The sequence below is a fragment of the Anarhichas minor genome, unplaced genomic scaffold, assembly GCF_050575085.1.
Source record: "Anarhichas minor isolate MPS153535 unplaced genomic scaffold, ASM5057508v1 ptg000074l, whole genome shotgun sequence".
NCBI classification, from domain to species: Eukaryota; Metazoa; Chordata; class Actinopteri; order Perciformes; family Anarhichadidae; genus Anarhichas; species Anarhichas minor.
The window spans coordinates 8,613,442-8,634,575 of record NW_027466520.1 but is presented as its reverse complement, the minus strand read 5'-3'; the positions used below and the strand labels follow the sequence as shown (position 1 = coordinate 8,634,575).

Here is a 21,134-nt window from a genome sequence, read left to right as displayed (position 1 = left end):
AGGAATACTCAGAAGAGTGTGTAATCCTGGTACTTACAACCTCCATGTGAAGCCTAACTTGTCAGTAATAGTATACAATATCTCTGTTACTATTCTGATATGGCACAGCATGCTGGACAAGATTTTGGAAGCATAAGCAGTCCTGGACGAATATAAACCAAAACCTTATAAGCATATCCTACCTTTATAGAAGCCTTATAACTAATTCCAGTGACAGCTACGATCCGAACCAGGGTGGAAAATCTACAATTATCTTTATATTCAGCAATGAACTTCTGGTTCTCCGCATTACGTTACCAGTTTGGACGCAGTAATAACCTGATTTTGAAACCGCTGAATTTGTTACCAATGATTTTTAGATATTGATGATGAAACATTCAAGAGATGACAATCTCTTAAAAAGTAACAATCTAGAGCCAGAAATATTCAAATGTTTTTCAGCCAAATCGATACACTCTTTTTGGCATTTTAAAGCAAGATTAACAATAAAGTAAGGTGTTCGTAACACATAAAAATGTAGTTATAAGTAGATGAATGGCAATTTATAATCTTTATTATTTGTCAACAACTATAACTTATTCTTAACTCCTCCATAACTGGTATATAAACAGTAAATAATTAGTACATGTGAATAAACAGTTACCAAATGCTCTTCAACGCACTGTAACATTTGTTATGGAGTGTAATCTTTCATTATTAATAATTGTAATAACATGATATAAAGGTGTATATATATCTGTGTCTGTAAGGATTGGCTTGGACAAACAAGTCTGGAATATACCCACTAAGATGAAAGCAAGATTTTCTCATGTGTATATTTAACTCCCCCCTCTGAGACCGAGCCTTCATCTTCTGACGAACAACGCAACTTGCTTGTGCTTCTAAAATTGGATTAAGACTTGTAAGCAGTGAGGGGATATCGGTGCCCGGTGTGTTTTTAAAAACTGTTGGTCAGACATCAGTATTATGCAGATCCCCTTTCCATGCCTTGCCATGCTTAGCTTAGCATCACTTCACCTGTCATAAAACCATAAAGCTATCACTCTGTCATCTAAAGTAAACGATTATAACGTAGACTTGCAGTACTTTCCTTTTTTGTCATATGCTAATGATCCCACATGCCATTTTTGATACAGTATAAGACTTGTCATGTCCTGTTTATCTAACGACATGTGAGCTATGGTGAGGGTTTTATCATAGGGGTCCGTAGGGTGAGTCATCATAGTTCAAACAAACACCACGGTGCATTCGCCTTAAGCTATTGAGAGTAAATGCTTGTCAGGTCCATTTATCTGTCTGGTATGCCATTTGAGGCGTTCATTCTGTATGAACAATAAACTAACACTGTTTTGCAGAAAACAAACATGTAGGGTCATTTTTTTCTTATGCAGCATTCTCTGCTTGTGACTCAGTATTATGTGCAAACCCCTTTGTCTTAATGGTTGCATAAGTTGCCGGCTTTGAATATTCATTGTACTGCAGGGTGCGCTGTTAATGACGATCATAATAGCGTTGCTTTGGTAAGAATGCATTGTGTTAGTATTCCCGCTGCTGAACCTGTTCAGAAAGGTTTTTTCAGACTCTATGTCTGTCAACAGCTCTGCTGCCTGCGCATCTATTTATCCAATAAACCCTTGATAGAGAGACTCAACCACTGTGTTTGGGTACATAAGGGTATCACTTTTTTGTTGAGCTGTCTTTGTGTGAGCCCTTTTGTAACAGTCAGTTTGTAATAACATTCCTAACGCTAACCCTGCATTATTGAATGATTTAATAATTTGCCAGATGTTATGTCCATCCAGGAATCCCACAGGACAGACGTGTGTCATGATATTACTGTATACGTGGTGTTGTAATAGCAACAGGAGCTGATGCGCCTTCAGTATGTCTGAACCTGAAATCACGCAATAAAGCCAAAGTCTAATGTGTTTGTTTTTTTCACATTATGACACAATATAACTACAGCTGATTTTCTTTGTGAAGAATGAACCAAATTCCATTATGCAAAAATAGAAACAGAGCTCTTTTAAATGAATCCATATTCTTAATTACATTACACATGCAGTCATTTTACCTTTCATCCAGTGAGATATAATTGTTTCTGATGTGATAATTGTTCTTGAGATTCGGAGCAACACGAGGATTGCCAGGGCACTGTGACTCGCTGCAGGCCAAAGGGACTGTACCCTCCAATTCATTGTGACAGGCCTTTCCCTCTTTTCAGAAAAGATATGCCCAAAGACATTCCTCCCCCCATCTTTCCCTACAATGACTAAAATTCTGACCTGGTTTCATTCAGGGCCTCTTCAACTAAGCTATTGTTCTGTTCATAAATGATCCTGTGCATTGACATTTGACCAACTCATATTGAAACTGGTGCTAAAAAGAAGTGGAAAATGAGGAAGTCAAAATAAGGCCTAGTCTACTTATCTACCGTACCATACCTACCTTTACATAACGTTCTATGATGATGAGAGAAATGTTTAAAACACATATAAACCAAGTGAACAGCAATGTATCTGCACATTCCCAAGCCAATAAGAATGAAAGCCATGCTGAATGTGACCCATTTGACTGTCTAAGATGTCCAACAAACATCGACAGGTAATTACACTAACAAGCATAAAGATGGACAAGTGCCTTTTCTAGCAAGTTAACTGCATCCCACCATTTCAGAATTGCCTGGGTGTGTGCAAGAAAGCGTGATCTGAGAGAGTATACGGTTGATGTGTTAAAGGGATGGATGATATCCCTTGGTGTGACAAGATCGTTTGAATGTATTGTGTGTGTATGGGTGTGTGTAAGGAAGCCCTGTTCTAAGGGCCCACAGCAGCCTCCCCGAAATAGAGCTGAGAGCAGCTGCAGCGGGGTGAGTCGTATCAGAGACACATCAAAGCGCCTGCCGCCACCCGCACGCTCTGATCATAAGCACTAATGGTGTAATGGGGGACTGGAAGGTCAGTGATTGTTTTTGGTTGTGTGTGTGTGTGTGTGTGTGTGTGTGTGTGTGTGTGTGTGTGTGTGTGTGTGTGTGTGTGTGTGTGTGTGTGTGTGTGTTAGAGAGTCAACAGGCAACACTGGCAGTCAACAGGCGGGAGGCTACTGGAACTTTCTGGAACACAAACTGACAGCATAGCTAAGCCTGGTATTACTGTAAGACAAATATCAGGTCAGGTGTCACCTCTGCAGAAGTCACCATTGACATCTGTTGGAGCAATGAGCACAGTCAATTAAACAAGTCTGGGAATAAAATGTCTCCGTTATCCCACCAGTTGAAGAAGAACCTTAACATCTGTGTGTAAATGAGCAGCAGTATAAGGAATTCCTTACCGTCTTCCATGAGGAGTGTTCATATTAACTGTGCTGGTCTGCTCTTCGTGTCACAGCTCAGATAACTCTCCGTCCATATGGAAGTGTCAGATTTCAACAGTCATCACTTTTCCCCCATGAGCAGAACTCCAGGCAGGATCAGGTCAAAGTCACATTCTGAATCTGACCGTGACTACAGTATGTGCCCAACTGTCTCTGATCTATTGCAGACACAACGTACAGACTTTATGAACTGTAATGGTTTATAATCTAGTTTTGAAAATGTGTGCCTTTTGGGCGGCCCTGTAAGTGTATAATACTATTCAAAGAGTTGAATACTTTTACTTTTGTAATCAAAATAATGCACAATATGGTGAATTGATTAATTTCTACTTACTGGACTTTAGAAAGTATGTAGTGCAGAGTGCATGCCGTCTCTATCTCTTTCTCTCCCTCTCTCATTCTTTCTTAAATCCAGATTTATGGGCCTGTAAAATATCTTTGTCATGTCCAATCAGCACCTGCTCTCCCCTATCATAGCTAATGGAGACAGTCAGAGCGGGTAACCTGACACACAGGCGCCCCCCTTAGGCTTCACAGGACAATCTCAACTCTTCATGGATGACAAGTCATTTCAGCTCTTCATTAAAATAAAAATGTATAATCTTATTTCCCCTCTCTTATCTAAATGTATTATCTAGTGACAGTGACTTATATTGGGCGGTGGACGTGTAAATAATCATTATCCAGAAATAGCCTCTGCTTTGCACATTATTCTATCACTTGCGCTTTTTGCGATTATCGTTACAACAGTTATAATTTTATCAAAACGTTTTTCTCTTCGGAAAATGTAAGAAGGGTCTCAGCTAAAAAATGTAACTACATTTTAATTTTGAAATGGACATTTTTGCGTTGGGCAGGATTTAGACGGCAGGGGTCCGCTTCTCCCGAAAATCCGTTCTACGGAAGACATTTATCGCGGACGAGTGTTCACACAAACTAGTTCCGGGTAACAGCCTGGTGGCTAACATTAGCTGAAACCGAAACGCAGTCCGTCACTCCACATTCTACAACAAAGTGGTAAGAAACAGTGTCTTCTCTGTCACTGCATGCTCTTTTTGTGTTGCCGTGTTTCGGACTGTTTTCCGATATTCATTTTAAACTAAATAGTCGATGAAATAAATTATAACGTTGTCCTTCGTTTGGCAAGGCGTTAGCTTGCTGGCTAACACTATCGGCTGCGGTGTCACCTAAAGAAGAGAAAGAAATGACCACTAATCTAATTTTAGACGAGATATTTTACAACTGTACGTTACTTATTGCGATTTATTTAAACGATCTCTACGTTAGATTGTGGTACATTACTTATAACGTTAGCTTCAACTATTTGTTTGATCCGTCTCAACGTTACGTTGTGATTGTCAGAAATTCACAAAAAAACCAAGGCCTAACGTTAGCAAGCGAAAACAGTAATTTAGGAGTGATTATTCTACGTAACGGCATTACAGCCAGTGTCCAGCGTAAGTTGACTTTATATTGTGTATGTGGTGGTCTTGGTGTCCTAATTAAGAGTCGTTCATACGAGTGATGTTTCGTATCTTATTTGTCCATGTTTCCTTTCAGGGTTAACAGAAATTACCAAACAGAATGGGTAAGTAATGAACTGACCTAGGCTGTATATTATCCTGTACCTTCCCAGAAATGTATAATGTTTTCCAATTCATTACATGTTGGTTCTCATGAGAGTATCACTACTGTTCTTACAGTTGGTAAAATATGTGTGTGTGTGGTACTGCAGCACTTGGCTTCCACCTGTTTGAGATTATCAGTGTGTGTTGCTTCACAGACGGTGAAGAGAGAACCTATGGTGGCTGTGAAGGGCCAGATGCCATGTATGTGAAGCTCATCTCTTCAGATGGCCATGAATTTATTGTGAAAAGAGAACATGCTTTGACATCTGGGACTATCAAAGCCATGTTAAGCGGACCAGGTGAGGATTTGTGCAAATTGGTGAAAGTATAGCTGTATTTTCTTCTGTTATAAGTAGCATACAGACTTTACTTAAACTAAAAGATATTGTAGACTAATAATAACCCATTCATAACAGAATCATCAGCACATTCAGTGGTACTCTAAGAAGTCCAGTTGGAATTTAATTTTTTTTTATGATCAAGCAATGTGACACATTTTTGGGAGCTATCAGAAATAAGTAGGGGATAAGCTCAGTGTTTTCTATCCAGACTGCTGGATTCCTGTCATTCTCTTTAACCTGTTGAAATGGAGATTAGATTTAAATAATACATTTTGCCCAGGTAGAATTTGCCTGAAATGGAAGATATTTTATGCAATTGCTTACTCCACATGACAGTCTATGCTTTACCACCACGATGTATATTGTGAGCGATATTTCTGGGAAGAAGTAGCTTGCATCTAAGATTTACTAAATGTTGGCAGTCAGACATTGTTTGCTCTTCCAAGAGCCTAATGAGAGACTGTGCAATAAAGGAGTGTCAGAGCATTAGGCTTTTTGGTAGTTAGTGCTGCTTTACAGCTGTGAGGGTACGGTTGAACAAAAAACAGTTGCTTGGATATTTTGAGGCAGTACTGTTTTAAGAAACTGTCCTGTAGAGTTGGGTAACCTGGGATTATTTATACTTGGCATTTAGTAGCTAAAATATACTGGAATCTTTACTGATTCAGGCGTGCGCAGTCTGAAAAAAAAATACTAAATTTTCCACTTTGGACCAAATATAAATCAGAGTTGATCCTCTTTGAATACTTGGATAACCTCATCTCCCCTTGTTAAACTTGTTATGAACAGGGTTTTACTTTTATAAAAAACATTGTTACTCATTTGTCAGCCTAGTTTCCATTAACAATATACTCTTATCACATGCTGGGATCAAAGTGTAGAGTAGTGTCCAGTTGGTGGCACTATGCTCCCTCCATACAGGGGTTTTGATACCTCCTAGTAAATGTTTAGTGCCTTTTTTATGCTCGTGGGTAGCATTTTGCATATATACAGTTTGATAGCTTTATCCAGGATAGGATACTCGTAGTTGTATTTCTGATATTGCATAAATTCAGAGTTGTGTGTCTTAAGTTCATTGTTTCTGGCTCATGACACCTACTGTCACCCTCCATCTACAGGACAGTTTGCTGAAAATGAAACCAACGAAGTGAACTTCAGGGAGATTCCCTCTCACGTCCTGTCCAAGGTCTGCATGTACTTCACCTACAAGGTCCGTTACACCAACAGCTCCACAGAAATACCTGAATTCCCCATCGCTCCGGAGATCGCACTGGAACTGCTCATGGCTGCAAACTTTTTGGATTGTTAAAGTTACAGAAACAACGTTGAAGCTTAAAACATTTTTAGATTTGTTTTTTTGAATATTTAAATTGTTTTGCCATTTACTTATATGAAACCTGAATATAAGTATGTATGTCACCATGTTATACTTCTTTTTGCACCTGGCATTCTGTCATAATTGTATTAGTATTAAAGGATTCATTTTAATGTAATACATGGATATGGCAGGCTGCATTACTTGCCACAGAATGTGATAAATATGCCCCCACCCCATAAATGTTCCCTCACCTCTCCAGATTAATAAAGACCAGTTTGGTGAGCACAGTTTATTTGTAAATTGCTACCTCAAAATGCATGTTCCGTATGACGTACCGCTGACTTTAAATACTCTTTTATCAAAAAATGGCATCATACTTTAATTGTGTATTTTGGTCTAGCTCAAGTAAAACAATACAGAATGTTTGAAAGACCACAAAGGACAGCAGGCATATTTTTAATACTGAAATACATAATTCTGTGTTGCAGACTAGGGGTTAGACATAACAGAGGAAATGTTCTGTATGCTCACCAGCTTGAGATGGATACCGAGTAGAATGTGTCAAATTCTCCGTTAGGACAATAATATAATAACAGCAGGTAAAAACATGTTTTGTTTTTTTATATATTACTTTCTATTAACTTAATGTGTTTCATTGTACACTGTATCCTTTTTAAAAGGATGTTCCGCCTCAAATATGATGGCTTATACTTGTAAGTAATTAGGACATGTTCTTCCAAACAGAATTCCAAATGTTGGATGGAAATAGATTTTGGGAAACAGTCGATAATCTCAGAAACATGTCATTTTAAGTTCACACAGGGACTTGACACTTGATTTGAAAAAATGATTTGCGAACATCTCTGGGTTTGGGAAGATAGATGGATGTGTAAAGTAGATTATGAACTCAATTGGAGACCGAGTGTAATCCAATACGGTTGTACACTTGCGGTTACTGAGAAACGGGTTATGATTATTATTGCATGCCTAATAAGGCAGGACAGCTAGCGTTGTTTAAAGTGATCATATACCAAACAATGATCAGTCAATGCTGATACTGTATGCTAATAAGGAGTGATGCTACAGTACATGCTTAGATTTCTCTGATTGGCTGGTTAGGGGGTAAATGGGACATGTTACAGAAAGCTATGGACACATGATATTTCAGGTGTGCGCTTTTCTGATTTACACTAGAGAAAGTGAAAAAAATTGCGATATGATCAATCAAATATCATTTTTACACATGCAAGTTGATGGAGATGATCCTGTAATTCAGAATAGATATTGCTGCAAACATACACATACTGTATGTCCTTAAGCAAACATCAGCAAATTTTCAATGTGGTTACGTGTTACTGCATGATATATCGTTATGTTATTGCTGATAATGAGTGTCTTTTTCCCTGGTATCTGGCTTATTTACTCGCTCCTAGGGAAAACCATATCCGGTGGGAGCTCATAGCACATCTCAGTCGACATTGGCTACCGAGTTTTTTTATTTTTTATTTGCAGAAACCTTAGGAGGTTTACTCAAATTACAGTTCAGTTGAATAAATTGCTATGCATTATGCTGACACATTCTTACTTTAATATATCATTTTCATGGTTGTGATAACTAAAAGACAAACACGAGAACGATATTTGGTATCAGGGATGTCAGGCAGGTCATCCCACGTTGAGCAGAGGTTATTGACTCACGTGACCTACGTGAATTTTAACACCACACTTATTTATCAATGGTATGAAATTCTTCTTCAAAAGCCCCGTGTATTAGTCGGTGAACGACAGAATGAGTCAGAGGTGACCTGACGGTGCACATCGGTGGGTTGTGTCTGCCTCTGTCAAAACAACTTATGTCACGTGACAGCCTGACGTATAGTCCTTCTGCGCTGGAGCAGGGGTGTGGGGGGGTTTCCATCATGGCGTCGATGCAGGTAGGAATACATTGGCAGCGATCGCATATTTATAATTTACCTGACCTTCAGTCCGGTATTTCCTTGTAGTTTATTAACCATTTAACTCACGCACGTGTATGTGTTCGAAGTAGTGATGATGTTAAAGTAAAAAGCGGTGAGATTTACACTAAACTGTTCCGGTTTAGCGCTTAGTGTTTGCTAGCAATACAACTAGGCTAGCTAGTTAGCATCATCATCACCAGCACCGAGTCAAGGCTAGAAACCAGCTTCCTGAAAATACATCGATGACTGGCGACGCGTTTGTATCGCAGCAACACATAGAAGATGATCCAAGGAATGTGATGTTATGAGTTTAAACTGGTTCTGATATTTTTAACCGAGTGCTAGTTGCTATTTGGCTGACGTTGACGTTAGCTAGCTAACGAGACAGTACGCAGCAGATTGACCAGTTCTAGTTTCCTCTCGATCTGAATAGGAGCATCCCTATCTGGAGATAGATGTGGTGACATTTGCCAAAAACATCAATCACATTTAGTAAATCAATCTACTGATGACCCGGGTTTGTTGCTGTTGTGTAACGTTTCTTCTTTAACACATAGTTTGGCTTATGTACACGGTAAACGAGTCATATCTGTCGGGGTGGAGATTTGTTTACTTACATTTACACTTGTATAAACTATAATCGAGAATTAATCACCCAAACATATTCCACGTTGTCTTGGTTATTAATCTCTTCGTAAAATAAAGGAAAATATATTTTCTCTACGATTTTTTTCCTCTTTTCTTTGCCATTTTTATATTAATATTATTATGTTTTGTTTATTGTTGTGATACCGTGTTTCAACATTGAAGTGGGTGTGGTACAAAACCCAAACTCATTGTCTCCCAACAGAAAAGGCTGCAAAAGGAATTATTAGCCATGCAAAATGATCCACCCCCTGGAATGAAGCTCAATGAAAAAAGTGTACAGAACACCATTACGCAGTAAGTATTTTATTTTATTTATTTTATTTCGCGCGATTAGTTAGTTTCTATGTGGCAGCGTTTTTTGGGGGCCATTGAATACGTTTTCCATCTATAAATGAACACCAATCCAACGTGGCTTTGTAGAATGTCACGTTTGATCACCATGATGTTCCGGTGTCAGGAGGTATTAAGAGGCAAAGCTGTGACCGGTGGTGAGGAAGAATCGGGGTCATTCCGGTGACTGGCAGCTCTGCCCCTCGGTAGAGTCTTTCTAATGCACACTGTCACTTATTATTCATCCTTATAAAATATGTAACGGTTGGGCTAGGGTAGCAAGAAACAGAGGCTGCTTAGCTGACCTTCCTGTCTGGGTGTCTAGGTGTTCCCTTAAAAGCCCACGATTATGTTATGATAAATGACACTGTGTCTTAGAAGCAGTACGGAATGATGAACTGAGTTGTAGTCCTGTAAATGGATTTAAGACAAATTTCTAGCCATACATACAATACATGCTACAGTGCTTGTGGTTAGTTATGTAACAATGAAAGCTCCATTACAATGGCATCTACCTCATTCGATAGCAATCGCTAACTATGAACGTGTTTTGATTTGTATGACTGACAAGTCTACGAACCAGTTCCACTAGCTTCCCTTGTTCCATTGGGTCCCAGGTTTGAGATTATATGTATGGGTGTGCCCTTTTGTCTTCCGCTATGTTAAAGGTTTGTTTGTCCTGGCTTTGTATTTGTCATAGCGACTGACTGACAGTAGTATGGATTTACATGTCTTTATCCAGCCTGTCCTAGAGGAGTAAGATACAAATAGTCTGTTCCTGCTTGACATTCAAGTGAACCGTATCCTTTTTTTAAACAGACATGGGAAAAAAAAAACACTAGTGACAATGCTGTGTGTGTGTGTGTGTGTGTGACAGTGATAAGGTGACCATGTGTTTTTAGTTTTATAGCTTTTGTTTATAGTACAATTTGTCTCTCCGTGCTGCTCATTAGATTACAATGTCTTTCAGTTTGACTGTGTGATAGTGCAGTTGCAGAAATTAGTCGGCGGCCATTGCAAACAAGCAAACTACTGCTACTAAATGGCTCAGTGTCGTTTTTGTTGACTGGATTGGCTGATCACCAGGAAATGGGCAGCATAATGTCCTTGGAGTCACTGCCTGTGATCAGTGTAGGTTGCATCAGGTGTGACTCTGCATCATGTACAATGATGCTGCCTCCCTCTTTACTTCCTGAGGAAAAATGGAGCCTATTTTCAGACGCTCTAATCACTTTTCTCTTAGGGCGTATTAAACGGGGCTAACCTCATATGTTGGCGTGAATGATTGTGTGCTCGAGGCTAGATCTGAAAGAGACGAGGCTATAAACCCGAACAACAACCACAAGTCTCTTCGTTGACCTATCTGGAAAGAAATTAGGCCAGAGATTGTGATGCTGCCGTCAAGTGTTCCATTTCCTTCTCTTATGCTCAGGCGATCCCAATTAATGATCTGGACTGGACTTAAATGTTTGACGTTTTGCCAGCGAAGTGTCTGTATTATAGCCATAGAGGTATATTAAGCAGGTAGACTGCCCTTCATCCCAAAGACTCAGGATCAAGCCCCTGTGTTTGCGATCGTCTTCCATTCCGAGCAAGTCATTGAATCCCTCCCAGCTCAGTCAGCACAGTCCTGTAGCCAGGCCACATAGGCGAAAATGGATTGTGTCCACTAGATCAATAGAGTATCACGTTATTACTAAACCGCTGTCGTAACCCAGCTGAAGATTGAATGTCACTTGAATGAGGCAGACTAAAAGCTTTTGATTACACACGTACTGCAGCAGTGGCTGCTCACATTTTGTATGATCCTTTTCTATAGATAATGAGATGTGATCCATGCGAGTCATCCTGTATATGTTTCCAACTGATCTACTCCGGAGTTATGAGACATAACATACAGCATGTTGTTAATCATTAATAAAGAACATGCCAGTCTGTGAGGCCTTCGCCATACTCGCCATCTTAATAAAGAAGTATACTAACATTTGCTAATTAGCAGGACTGTCAACAATATTCTAAATTTGAATATATTGGTGGGTGTTAAAAGAAAACAGATACTCAAATATGAAAATTAATATTCGATTGTGGGGGAAAAAAAGCAGCAGCAGCAGCAGCTGTCTGCCTTGCGCACACTGAATGCACTGCATGACCGCAGTAACACAATGTCACCTTATTTAGGTTTTTGTATTGTAGAGATCATTTCAACTCCACCAATCAGCGGTTCCTCGTCCATTGTGGCGCTTTCAAAGCGAGCGACAAAATAAATAGAAACAGGGTGTCCGACAAAAGTTCAGCTCAAATGAATGCCCCAAAATATATATTTGAATAGTTTGGACCTAAAGAAGGAATATTTGTACGTCCTTTTTGACAGCCCTGATAAGTAGCTAATATAAAGTGCAGCTGATGGGAATGTCATTAATTTTGTAGGTATTTTGATCATAAACAAAATTCTAACATCCGGTCAAACTGAAATTTTGACCGGATGTTAGAGGGAAATTATTTTAAGCCCTACGATGATGTTTTTTCTAAACCTAACTGTGGCCGTTAGTGTTGTTTTGTTACCTGAACATAACTGGACCTCTTCTCGAAACTTTGTGGCGTTAAGTGACACGTGTGAAGTGGTGAATAAATGACCAAAAAAAGCCTAAAATGCCTTCTCGGGACATAAATGTTGTGCTATTTATACACACTCCCATTAGATCGGGTCAGACTAACCAACATTGCCATCTCACAAACCTGTATTGCATTGCCTAAACCCATTTCCTCCTAAAGCGTAGTAAAAGTTTGTTGTTCAAGGAAGTGTTGACCTGATATCATGGCTTTATCTTAGACATGTTTTAAAACAGCCTTAAAGTTGTATAAAGGTAAAGCAACAGTGGAAAATCACTGGCCCATCTCTCAGTTGGTCTTTTCACACTGCTGGATGCTTTGGTTATTTAAATGTCAGAGTATAAAAAACTGAGTGTAAATGAAAACCTTTTAGAAATCCACATTTTGAGGGTGTACCAGTGGCTCAGAAAGGAAACTATCCTTTGGGGTTGGGACTCAGAACAGAGCCGTTCTATGAGGTCATGAACAGTTTAATAGCTTAAACTGTTTCAATCTGAGCTATAAACCAAATGATATATTCCTTTTTGTTTTTTTGGACACTGCAGGTATTTTTGTTATGAGTTTGGTGATCATCAGTATGTGTGTTCTACTCCTTTTTGTTTGAGTGGGATGTTTAAAATGTTTTAATATTGTGCCTTTTCTTTTAGGTGGATTGTAGACATGGAGGGAGCATCTGGCACACTGTATGAAGGAGAGAAATTTGAGCTGCTTTTCAAATTTAGTAGTCGATATCCATTTGATTCACCTCAGGTAAGCACGAGTTGCTCTGCAGCCATCGGTGTATGTTTGTTTGTGCGTATATGTGAGGCTCTTTGTCTGGCTCATGTAAAGTGCGGTCCATTTACCATCTCGTCTCAAGGCTCTAGAAAGTTCCTTCTGCTTCAACCATGATGCACAAGCTGCTTAGCTGGATGTGGACCGTAGACCACCGTGCACCATTAGCATAAGATATGCTAAGTTAGCAGCCAACGCTAGCGCTAAAAAGCTAGTTTGGTTCAAAATGTGCCTCTGTAATTCATGTTAACTGCGATATCAACTGGGATGCTAATTTTGGCTAGCGAAAAAACAGACTTGTTTGTAATGTACTTACAGGTAAACATGAACAGCTGAGTTCTTAGTACAACAAGCTAAGCTAACAAACCAGGTATGGTGAGCGCAGACTCCAATACCTGCTAATTAGTGCTAACGTATAGAATAACTTGATTGCAGACTGTACTGCTAGTACAATTAACCGCATAGCGAGCCATATTATTTGTCCGATATTTGCATGAAGAATTCTTTAAAAGGCACCAACACAACAAACACGGCCGAGCTAGTTGCTAGCCTGTGACGACACCCATCTGTCACTCAAATCGGCCACGCCCTTAATTATGCATAACTTTAATATCATTTTAGAGAAATTCACCGTACAGTTGTGATGAATAGGGAAATCAGCTACAGAGACCAAACACTTTTTTTGTACCAGGCTGTAAACGTGTTGATGTTGATTTTAACATTAGGCTCAATGGGGATCGACTCTCTTGGAGCCAGCCTCAAGTGGCTGTTGGAGGAACTGCAGTTTTTGGCCTTCCACTTTGGCTTTCAGCCCCGGAGGTTGCCGCTTGGTGTTGACACCAATGAATGAACTGACCCGGAGTCTGGTCCCATTCGGTTTTACCTATTCTGTTGGCTTTCCCGACTAAATGTCCAATATCCATTTTTCCGCGACCGCTTGATCAAAGAATGAAGTTCTTTTACTATTAAAGTGGCTACCAAAACTGGTTAATGCCGCTGGTTCGCAGGTAGAGTACATGGATTCTCTTCTCCAAAAACCAAATCAAAAGCTGGAGAGCTGTGTAAACAGTCCTCTATATCCACTGGATGCCTGCAATAATCACATGAAACACTTTGGCTCTGCGGTTGTTAGTGGAATGGATCTCGGCTTGGAAACATTGGAGCCAGGAATCACCGACAGAGACACCGGCACGGAGCTCCCTCTGAAGCCACAGTTGAGGGGGATTAGTTTATTTCAACTATCGTTTCACTCATTAGGAGCCTAAAAATAGAGGATGAGTAGGTGTAGAGAGAATCAAATAAACTACTTAAGACAGCATCCTGTCAAATAGGAAGGACAGGCTGTCAAAGTGGCCCTCTGTTGGATCTCTCGGGGCCCCTCGGGGATCTTCAGTGTTGACTGCTACAGTGTATTACTGGTTGTGTGAGGAGCTTAAACAAACACTGACCACTGGAACTCAGTTGATAACTTTTTGCTTTAACAGCTTGTAGCTGCGGCTGGGCGATATGACGATATGTATTATCAAACGATGTAATTATATCTATCGTAAATATTTCTACTATATATTTTCTATTGCAAAAAAACAGGTAGATTGCCTGTTCAAAGCTCATATTCAGACCTCCTGCGCTCTGTGTGTATCTGATGTTTCAGTAAATATTTGAACGTTCCGTAAGCGAGGAGCTATCAGTTATCGTGATGTTTTGAGTACAGTGCCAGCTTTACTTTCTGCCCCTATCTGTAACACTCATCCCCCCCCCCCCCCTCCAGCGCTGTGATGCACTCTCCTGTGAGGCCCCTGTCTGGTGCCAGACTGCCTCAACCCATTGTTAGCCTTCATTACCCTCTTTGGCCACTCCGACTCCCCCCTTCTCTCCACTCTAGCGCCTCACACTTCCTGTATCTCCCTGTTTAGCCACGACTCCTGCACCCTTCTGCTGGCTGATCTCCCCCCTCGTCCTATTTATAGAACATGTCTTCTTTATTTTGTAAAAACATGTCTCCTCTCTTAGTCTCCCATTCTCCCTTACCCTCTCTCACACCATCACCGGCCCCCCTCTGTCCTAATCCCAGAGCCTCATGTCGCTGTCGAAGGCTAAGCCTGAGCTTATACTGCAATCCTCATTATTTTCTGTCATTAATGGAGACAAATCTCAACTTTGTGCTCTCCCAAGTTGTATTTTTGACCACCAAAATGCGTAAATGTTTAAAAATATAGAAATGGCCATCTATCACTTTGGCGCCACCTTTATAGCCTTATTTGTTTTTAAATCTCATATCCAATGATTGATCTTAATAACCTCTGATTTCTTCTTTGTTGTCCTGTTGCAGGTAATGTTCACAGGAGAGAATATACCTGTCCACCCTCATGTGTATAGCAACGGTCACATCTGTCTATCTATTCTAACGGAGGATTGGTCGCCAGCCCTCTCAGTGCAATCAGTTTGTCTTAGCATTATCAGCATGTTGTCCAGCTGCAAAGAAAAGGTAGGCAACCCGTAATGATGAATATGTAGATATTATGCTCGTTAAACGATAAATCTAAATGCCAGTTTGTTTGTTTGTTTGTTTGTTTTCTCTGCAGAGACGACCGCCTGATAACTCCTTTTATGTAAGAACGTGTAACAAAAATCCAAAGAAGACAAAATGGTGGTATCATGGTGAGTATTTTCCGCCTCAGGGGGGGGGGGGGGGCACACATTGTAGAAGTAATTGCTCGTAAAGGTGACGTCATTTAAATCATATTTTTTTTGTTTGCCTTCACAGATGATACATGCTAATGTACAAACTTTGTAATAAGCGTAGAAGGAAGAAGTCCTACTGACCTACGTAAAGCACTTTTTAATCATTCAGTCTTTGAACTCTGACCTTTGACTGGAACATTGGACACCATGCGCTGGATGCTCTTGACTGCCCCCCCCCCCCCCCCCCGCGTTGGCAGTTGGATGCATGTTTTAGTCAAAATGTAATATAGAGAACGCAAATAATTTTAGACGCACCCAAGATGGATAGTTTTTTGGCAAAAAAAAGTAGTGATGCAGCAAGAAAGGTGGATTTGTAGTGAGATAATTATAATTCCTGTTTTAAGATTCTTGTTACTTTTGTTTGTTTGTGTGGGTGCATTTTAAGGTCCTTGTGTTGTGCAATAATAACTGATGGATGCATGCTTGGGCCTACAAAGAGAAATCCAAATCTGCTTGTTTTCTGTGAAGGGATCTGACCATCGTAACCCCAAGGAAATGCTTCATCTGTTTGTTTGTTTGTTAAATTATATGCACTGTGAAAGTATCTAGATCATAAAGGCCCTTTTAGTACGTTAACCCCCAACTTTCAGTTGTACTGTAAGCAGTCCTCCACTTATTTATCAGGTTAAAGGGTTTTTAGTTTGTAACCACTCTGTATAAAAGAGTAAACCGCTTTCTTCTTCATCTTCCAACTTGAGACCTGGTTGCAGCTCTTCCTGCCGTTGGACGATATGTCGATACAGAGATTAATCAGACGGATGTGACGATAGAGCTCAAGAGTACACCGCCTCGTAAAGTTGGGCTGAACTCGTGTAGTGTTCGCGAGTCCAGCCTTGAAGATGTGCAGCGGCCTCTCTTCCGTTTAACGAATGTCTGTAGGAGAACATTGTCGCATGATCCAATTTTATTTGTATGATACGGATTTATAATTTCATGCGTTGATCTTCTAAAATCTTTGATTTTAAATGTTTTTTTTGTTCTTTTCAACTAGCTGATACTTTGAACCGGGGTGTTATTTTTGATGGGCCAGTATATTTTTGATTTTTTTTGTGTTTGTTATTTAATTAGATCTCCAGAATGGTAATGAATGACAAAAAAGGAGAGTCTTTATAGAAGCCTTAAAGATGAGGCTTTTGCAATTCCCCCCTGCTCAGAGTTTTGGCTCAGGTACTTTTTTTCAATAAAGAGATCACCTCTAAAAACATACCTATCAGACATTTTAACTATATTTTCACCAAAAGAGACTGTTATGTTGTAAACGTATATAACACGTCTGAAACTATTGTATATAAGTCTTTAAATAGTTGGGTGAAGGAAATCAGCAGAGGATGCATTTACCTACTAGCAGAATGATAATAGGAGTGCTTTATTTCATTGGAGGTTAGTCTGCATCTTTCGCTAATTAGGATGTGTACAGTCGGCAACAAACACTACTGTTTATAAAACAAAATAAAAAAAGGTTTAGTAGTTTTACAGTGGGGATGCATGCGATTTTAAACCCTACTTTTTCTTATTGGAATCAGACATTGTCTTTCCATAACTTAGGTAATGGTTTATGTGATGGATATCCAGAGGCTGTGTGGCTCTTTTGTCCTTTCAGACTGTAATCACTCTATTCCTAAAGAAATGTTTATCACCACTCAGTCAGAGATACTTGAATTTTCCATCTTGGGTTGTTTGTATTGCATTTTTTTTTTTTGCTTTTTCCAGGGTTGAGCTGAGTTTCTTGAATGGACTTGAGTGAATGTTATGATACTCTATACTGTAGAGGAGATTACCACGGCACACCGCTATCTCAAAAACTATATTGATAACTTAAAGACATCTATTTAACCAATGATTTTTTAATTTTTCTTTTAGCTCCATTGTGCAGGTCTTGTCTGTTGTCACTGTGCTTGAGAAAATGATTGTGTAGATGCAGTCACAACAGCATTTGAGTGTGTGTGGGGGGGGGGGGACAAGAAGCCTTCACCCAGTTGGCAGTAGATCAGAGGAGATTTGAAAAACCTGCGAGTGAAAATGTTACAAGGTTTTGGATGTGACATGTTTTTATTTTTCTTCCTAGGGTTATTTTTTATTTTCAATGTGCTTTGAACTCTTAGCTTGCAGGTTGTTGTGAGTGTTCAACACTGAGGGTGTGTTATTTATTTTTGAAATTTTTGTTTTGGGACGTGCAAGCTCCATGTAAAAGGTGCCTGTTCATTTTCATAATCAATAATAAAAGATTAACTTTTATTCAACCTTGGATTGCTGCCTCAAAGCCTTTTATGGTTTTACGATGAATTAAAAACTGAATAGCTCCACTCTAAAGGGGCGTGGTGGGTATGAGGATGTTTACGACCAAAGGAGAATATCAAACATATGTTCGAGGACACAGAAGTCACATCAAGAATGTCATAACACTTGACAGTGTAGCAGAAAACTAATGCTCAGTCACTGTAATGGTCAAACAATCAAATCTATTAAGAAATCTGCACTGTAACACATAAAAACTTCTCATTTTAAGAATGTCATGCACATCATCAAGCATGTAAAATGACATCTGGCATATATAGCATTTCATGCATATCATTTCTGTAAGTTAGACGCATAAAAATACCTTTTTTTCCGAACTATTAATTCTTATACCTAAGTACAGCGACACCAAGGCGAATAATGCATTCCTTACCCTCCAACATGTTTCCAACATCATTGGCCAAACGTCATGTATTTCTTCCTTAAGTGTTCTTTGTGTATGCATGTTGTTTGCTAAGCTTGAAAGAGTGTTCATCATCAGTTAGTCTTCATGAACTTTATTGAGTTTTGTCTATGTTACAACTATTTAAGCACCATCAGACACAGTAGAATATCCCTCTGACACACAACTCACAATGACACAAGAAAAGTGGGTTAGTTGCGCCATCTAGCGGTCACGTGACGTTACATAGTTTCCATGTAAAATCTCTGATTCACACTTCATTTTCTGGAAATAAAAGATCCATACTGTAATTCACGCGGGCCCTCTGCAGCTGTGGGACCCCAGAATCACCACCTGTCAGCTGACTGGATGTGGTTTCTCGCACCAAGAGCTTGGAGGCAAAGAGTCCAGACATGGTGGTCTTGTTTGTTTGTGAGAGACTCAACCATAGGCCTCTTCAGATTCAAGACCAAGGTAAACCCCTGTCCTCCGAAGTGCCCTTGAGCAAAGGCAGTAAACCCTACCAGCATCATGGAGTGCTGTTCTGTGGTTGGTTATGTGCTATGTGGGGGAATGAAACAGTTAAGCTCTAAGTTTTGTAATTCACTTCATAATTAAAGTCAATGAAGAAGCTTCCCTGAGAAAAGAAAATAGGCCAAATCATTATTTGTATCACCCTACCATATAAAAAAGACCTTTATTTCACTTTTGCCTTTAAAATGCATAGTATAAAAGTAAAAATATTCAACCAAACCAACCTGCATGCATGCCGTTTGCAGAAAACAAGTTAAAAAAGGTCAATATTTGCTCTGAATCAAAGTTGCAACGCTTTCAGGCTCCGAGGAAGCCAACCAGGACTGAACCATTCACATCGTCGCGGGGGTGGCTGATACAGTCCATGATTCATTCAAGCTTCACCTCAAACTGCAATGATGATACGTTAGCAATACGCAATGCTTAACACTCACGACATAAACGAAACACAAACTCAATGCGAGAAACATCAAAATGACCCGTCATTTGTCTCCAATGGGACATATTTAAAAACATTTACCCAGACAAATAACGTGGTCTGTTCCCTCTTCCATCCAGTTCTCTTTAGTGTTTGCCAATGTCGGAGGTGTAACTGGGGTCTGGCCCTGGACAAAGGTAAAAAATACACTAAGATATTTGTCCCTTTTCTGTTGGATAGTCTCTGGATGATTGCTCACGCTGTTGCCAGTCCGTATATCATGTTGCAATGGGCTGAAATCCCCCAGACTTTCGTGGAGGATGGGGCGGTGTGGAGATGCTAGCAAGAGGGGGTGCTCGGCCGATCAGCCATGATGAGCGTTAACCGGCTAAACTAGCGTTACTGGAGGTGGTTAAATAGTGTATATTCATCAGAAAAACCCCCACAGCGACATGTATACGACAGCACGTGTGCTTGCCAATTCCGTTGGTTTGTTCTTAGGAGCTGACATTAGCAGGAAATGCCGTTTTCTCGCTGGCAACGTTAGCTTAATGCTAAGCTGGGCACAGCCGAAGCTGTGTAGTGTAACGTTAGGTTCAGGGGTTGCAGACAGCCCTGTAGCTCTGTCAGTCGACCCTAACTTAACACCACCTCCGCGTTCAAGTTACTGTGCAGGACGACCGTGCAGTCGGGTTGATATTTATGCATGTTGCTGTCAAGAGAGGTGGAGAAAGATCGGGAACCTCAGGGGCAGCAGGCAAGATGTACCGAAAATATAAACAGACGGCAATGAATTAACGTCCAAAATCCATTTTATTTTGTGGAAACAGTCTATGTCAGTTGTTTTATGGACATGCCACTGCTTTGTTGTCTCTACACCAATCAAATCATGGCCCTCAACTGTACACAATGGACAGAGGTAACACCTGTAATCCTGATTTCAGGGTGAAGCCTGAATGTATCAGGGTTACAGCTCATTTCAAGTTGATGGGAGATGTTGTCCATCACTTAGAGGTGCCAGGTTCAAAGCCAGCATTTCACGAAGTGTCCCAAGTGCAAGGCACTGAATGTGTCCACACTCCAGGGGTTCAGGTCTGCGTCTGACCCGCTTTGCTGTGTTAACCTACTTCATATGTAGGCCTTCGTACCTCACTTTAGTCCCAAATAAAATGTGATTCAACTTCCCTTTTTGTCTTTTTCAGGCTGCTATCACAGGATTCTCTCCTTTTTCCGGGGAGCTTAGCAGCAGTAACATGAGCAAAGCTCCTTCAAATAGAGCTTCATTGTCTGGGTGTATTAGCTGCCAGTGGATCAGAATGTGAGATAGGCCTAGGGCTGCTCAGTTTGAAGTCAGTTCCACAGGCTTTGCACGCAGGAAATCTGTCAAGTGACAGCGAGCAGATCCAGATTGCGCAACAACTGGTGTGAAATAATGACGCGCACTTCATTAATCGACATCTTTTTTATCAAACAATTCGAAGCGCCAGTCTGTTATACGTGATTAAAGTTGATAATGATCAGTGTGTTTCTAAAAAAAAAAAAAAAAATACTTCAAAGTTGCTGTCTGCTTTCAGGAATAGAGCATGGCTCAAGTGAAAGTACAGACCTCAGCACCCCTGGCTGGTCCTGGCCTCTCCCCCGGAGTTTCCCCGACGGCCATGGCCAGCCCAGGACCCCTGGGTCTGCAGCCCTCCGTCAACGGCACAGGCCCGGCCCCCACACCCGCCTGCCCTGCTCCTGCAGTCGGATATGGGGACGCCCCTGTGTCTGCTACATCGCCAGGT

General features: G+C 40.4%; 3 protein-coding genes across 7 annotated transcripts in view; all 3 read left to right on the top strand.

The window, feature by feature from the left end:
- Window positions 1-4,286: 4,286 nt before the first annotated feature.
- On the top strand, window positions 4,287-6,941 carry eloca (elongin C paralog a). Its single transcript, XM_076080142.1, has 4 exons — window positions 4,287-4,389; window positions 4,933-4,960; window positions 5,156-5,299; window positions 6,460-6,941. Exons 2-4 carry the CDS (start codon window positions 4,957-4,959, stop codon window positions 6,648-6,650), a joined length of 339 nt encoding a protein of 112 aa, XP_075936257.1. The 5' UTR covers window positions 4,287-4,389; window positions 4,933-4,956; the 3' UTR covers window positions 6,651-6,941.
- A 1,518-nt stretch (window positions 6,942-8,459) lies between these two features.
- ube2wb (ubiquitin conjugating enzyme E2 Wb) lies at window positions 8,460-17,966 on the top strand. Its single transcript, XM_076080141.1, has 6 exons — window positions 8,460-8,593; window positions 9,468-9,559; window positions 12,853-12,955; window positions 15,309-15,464; window positions 15,562-15,637; window positions 15,744-17,966. The coding sequence occupies exons 1-6, from the start codon at window positions 8,513-8,515 to the stop codon at window positions 15,755-15,757; spliced, it is 522 nt and encodes a 173-aa protein (XP_075936256.1). The 5' UTR covers window positions 8,460-8,512; the 3' UTR covers window positions 15,758-17,966.
- stau2 (staufen double-stranded RNA binding protein 2) overlaps window positions 15,421-21,134 on the top strand; it is a 76,791-nt gene continuing 71,077 nt past the window's right edge. Inside the window, exons 1-3 of one of the 5 annotated variants that reach the window (XM_076080137.1) lie at window positions 15,421-15,464; window positions 15,562-15,637; window positions 20,925-21,132. In XM_076080137.1, coding sequence (XP_075936252.1) covers window positions 20,934-21,132 — 199 coding nt within the window. In that variant the 5' untranslated portion in view covers window positions 15,421-15,464; window positions 15,562-15,637; window positions 20,925-20,933. Of the gene's footprint in view, window positions 15,465-15,561; window positions 15,638-18,110; window positions 19,548-19,607; window positions 21,133-21,134 lie in introns of those variants that run through there. The other 4 variants (XM_076080136.1, XM_076080138.1, XM_076080139.1 and 1 more) reach the window with 4 other exon arrangements.

Bases quoted from the DNA above. Each gene is read 5' to 3' on its own strand.
- eloca (XM_076080142.1), top strand. The intron at 5,300-6,459 runs GTGAGGATTTGT...CTCCATCTACAG, and splicing joins AGCCATGTTAAGCGGACCAG to GACAGTTTGCTGAAAATGAA.
- ube2wb (XM_076080141.1), top strand. From the start codon at position 8,513: ATGTCACGTGACAGCCTGACGTATAGTCCTTCTGCGCTGGAGCAGGGG. The intron at 8,594-9,467 runs GTAGGAATACAT...GTCTCCCAACAG, and splicing joins CCATCATGGCGTCGATGCAG to AAAAGGCTGCAAAAGGAATT. The intron at 12,956-15,308 runs GTAAGCACGAGT...GTCCTGTTGCAG, and splicing joins ATCCATTTGATTCACCTCAG to GTAATGTTCACAGGAGAGAA.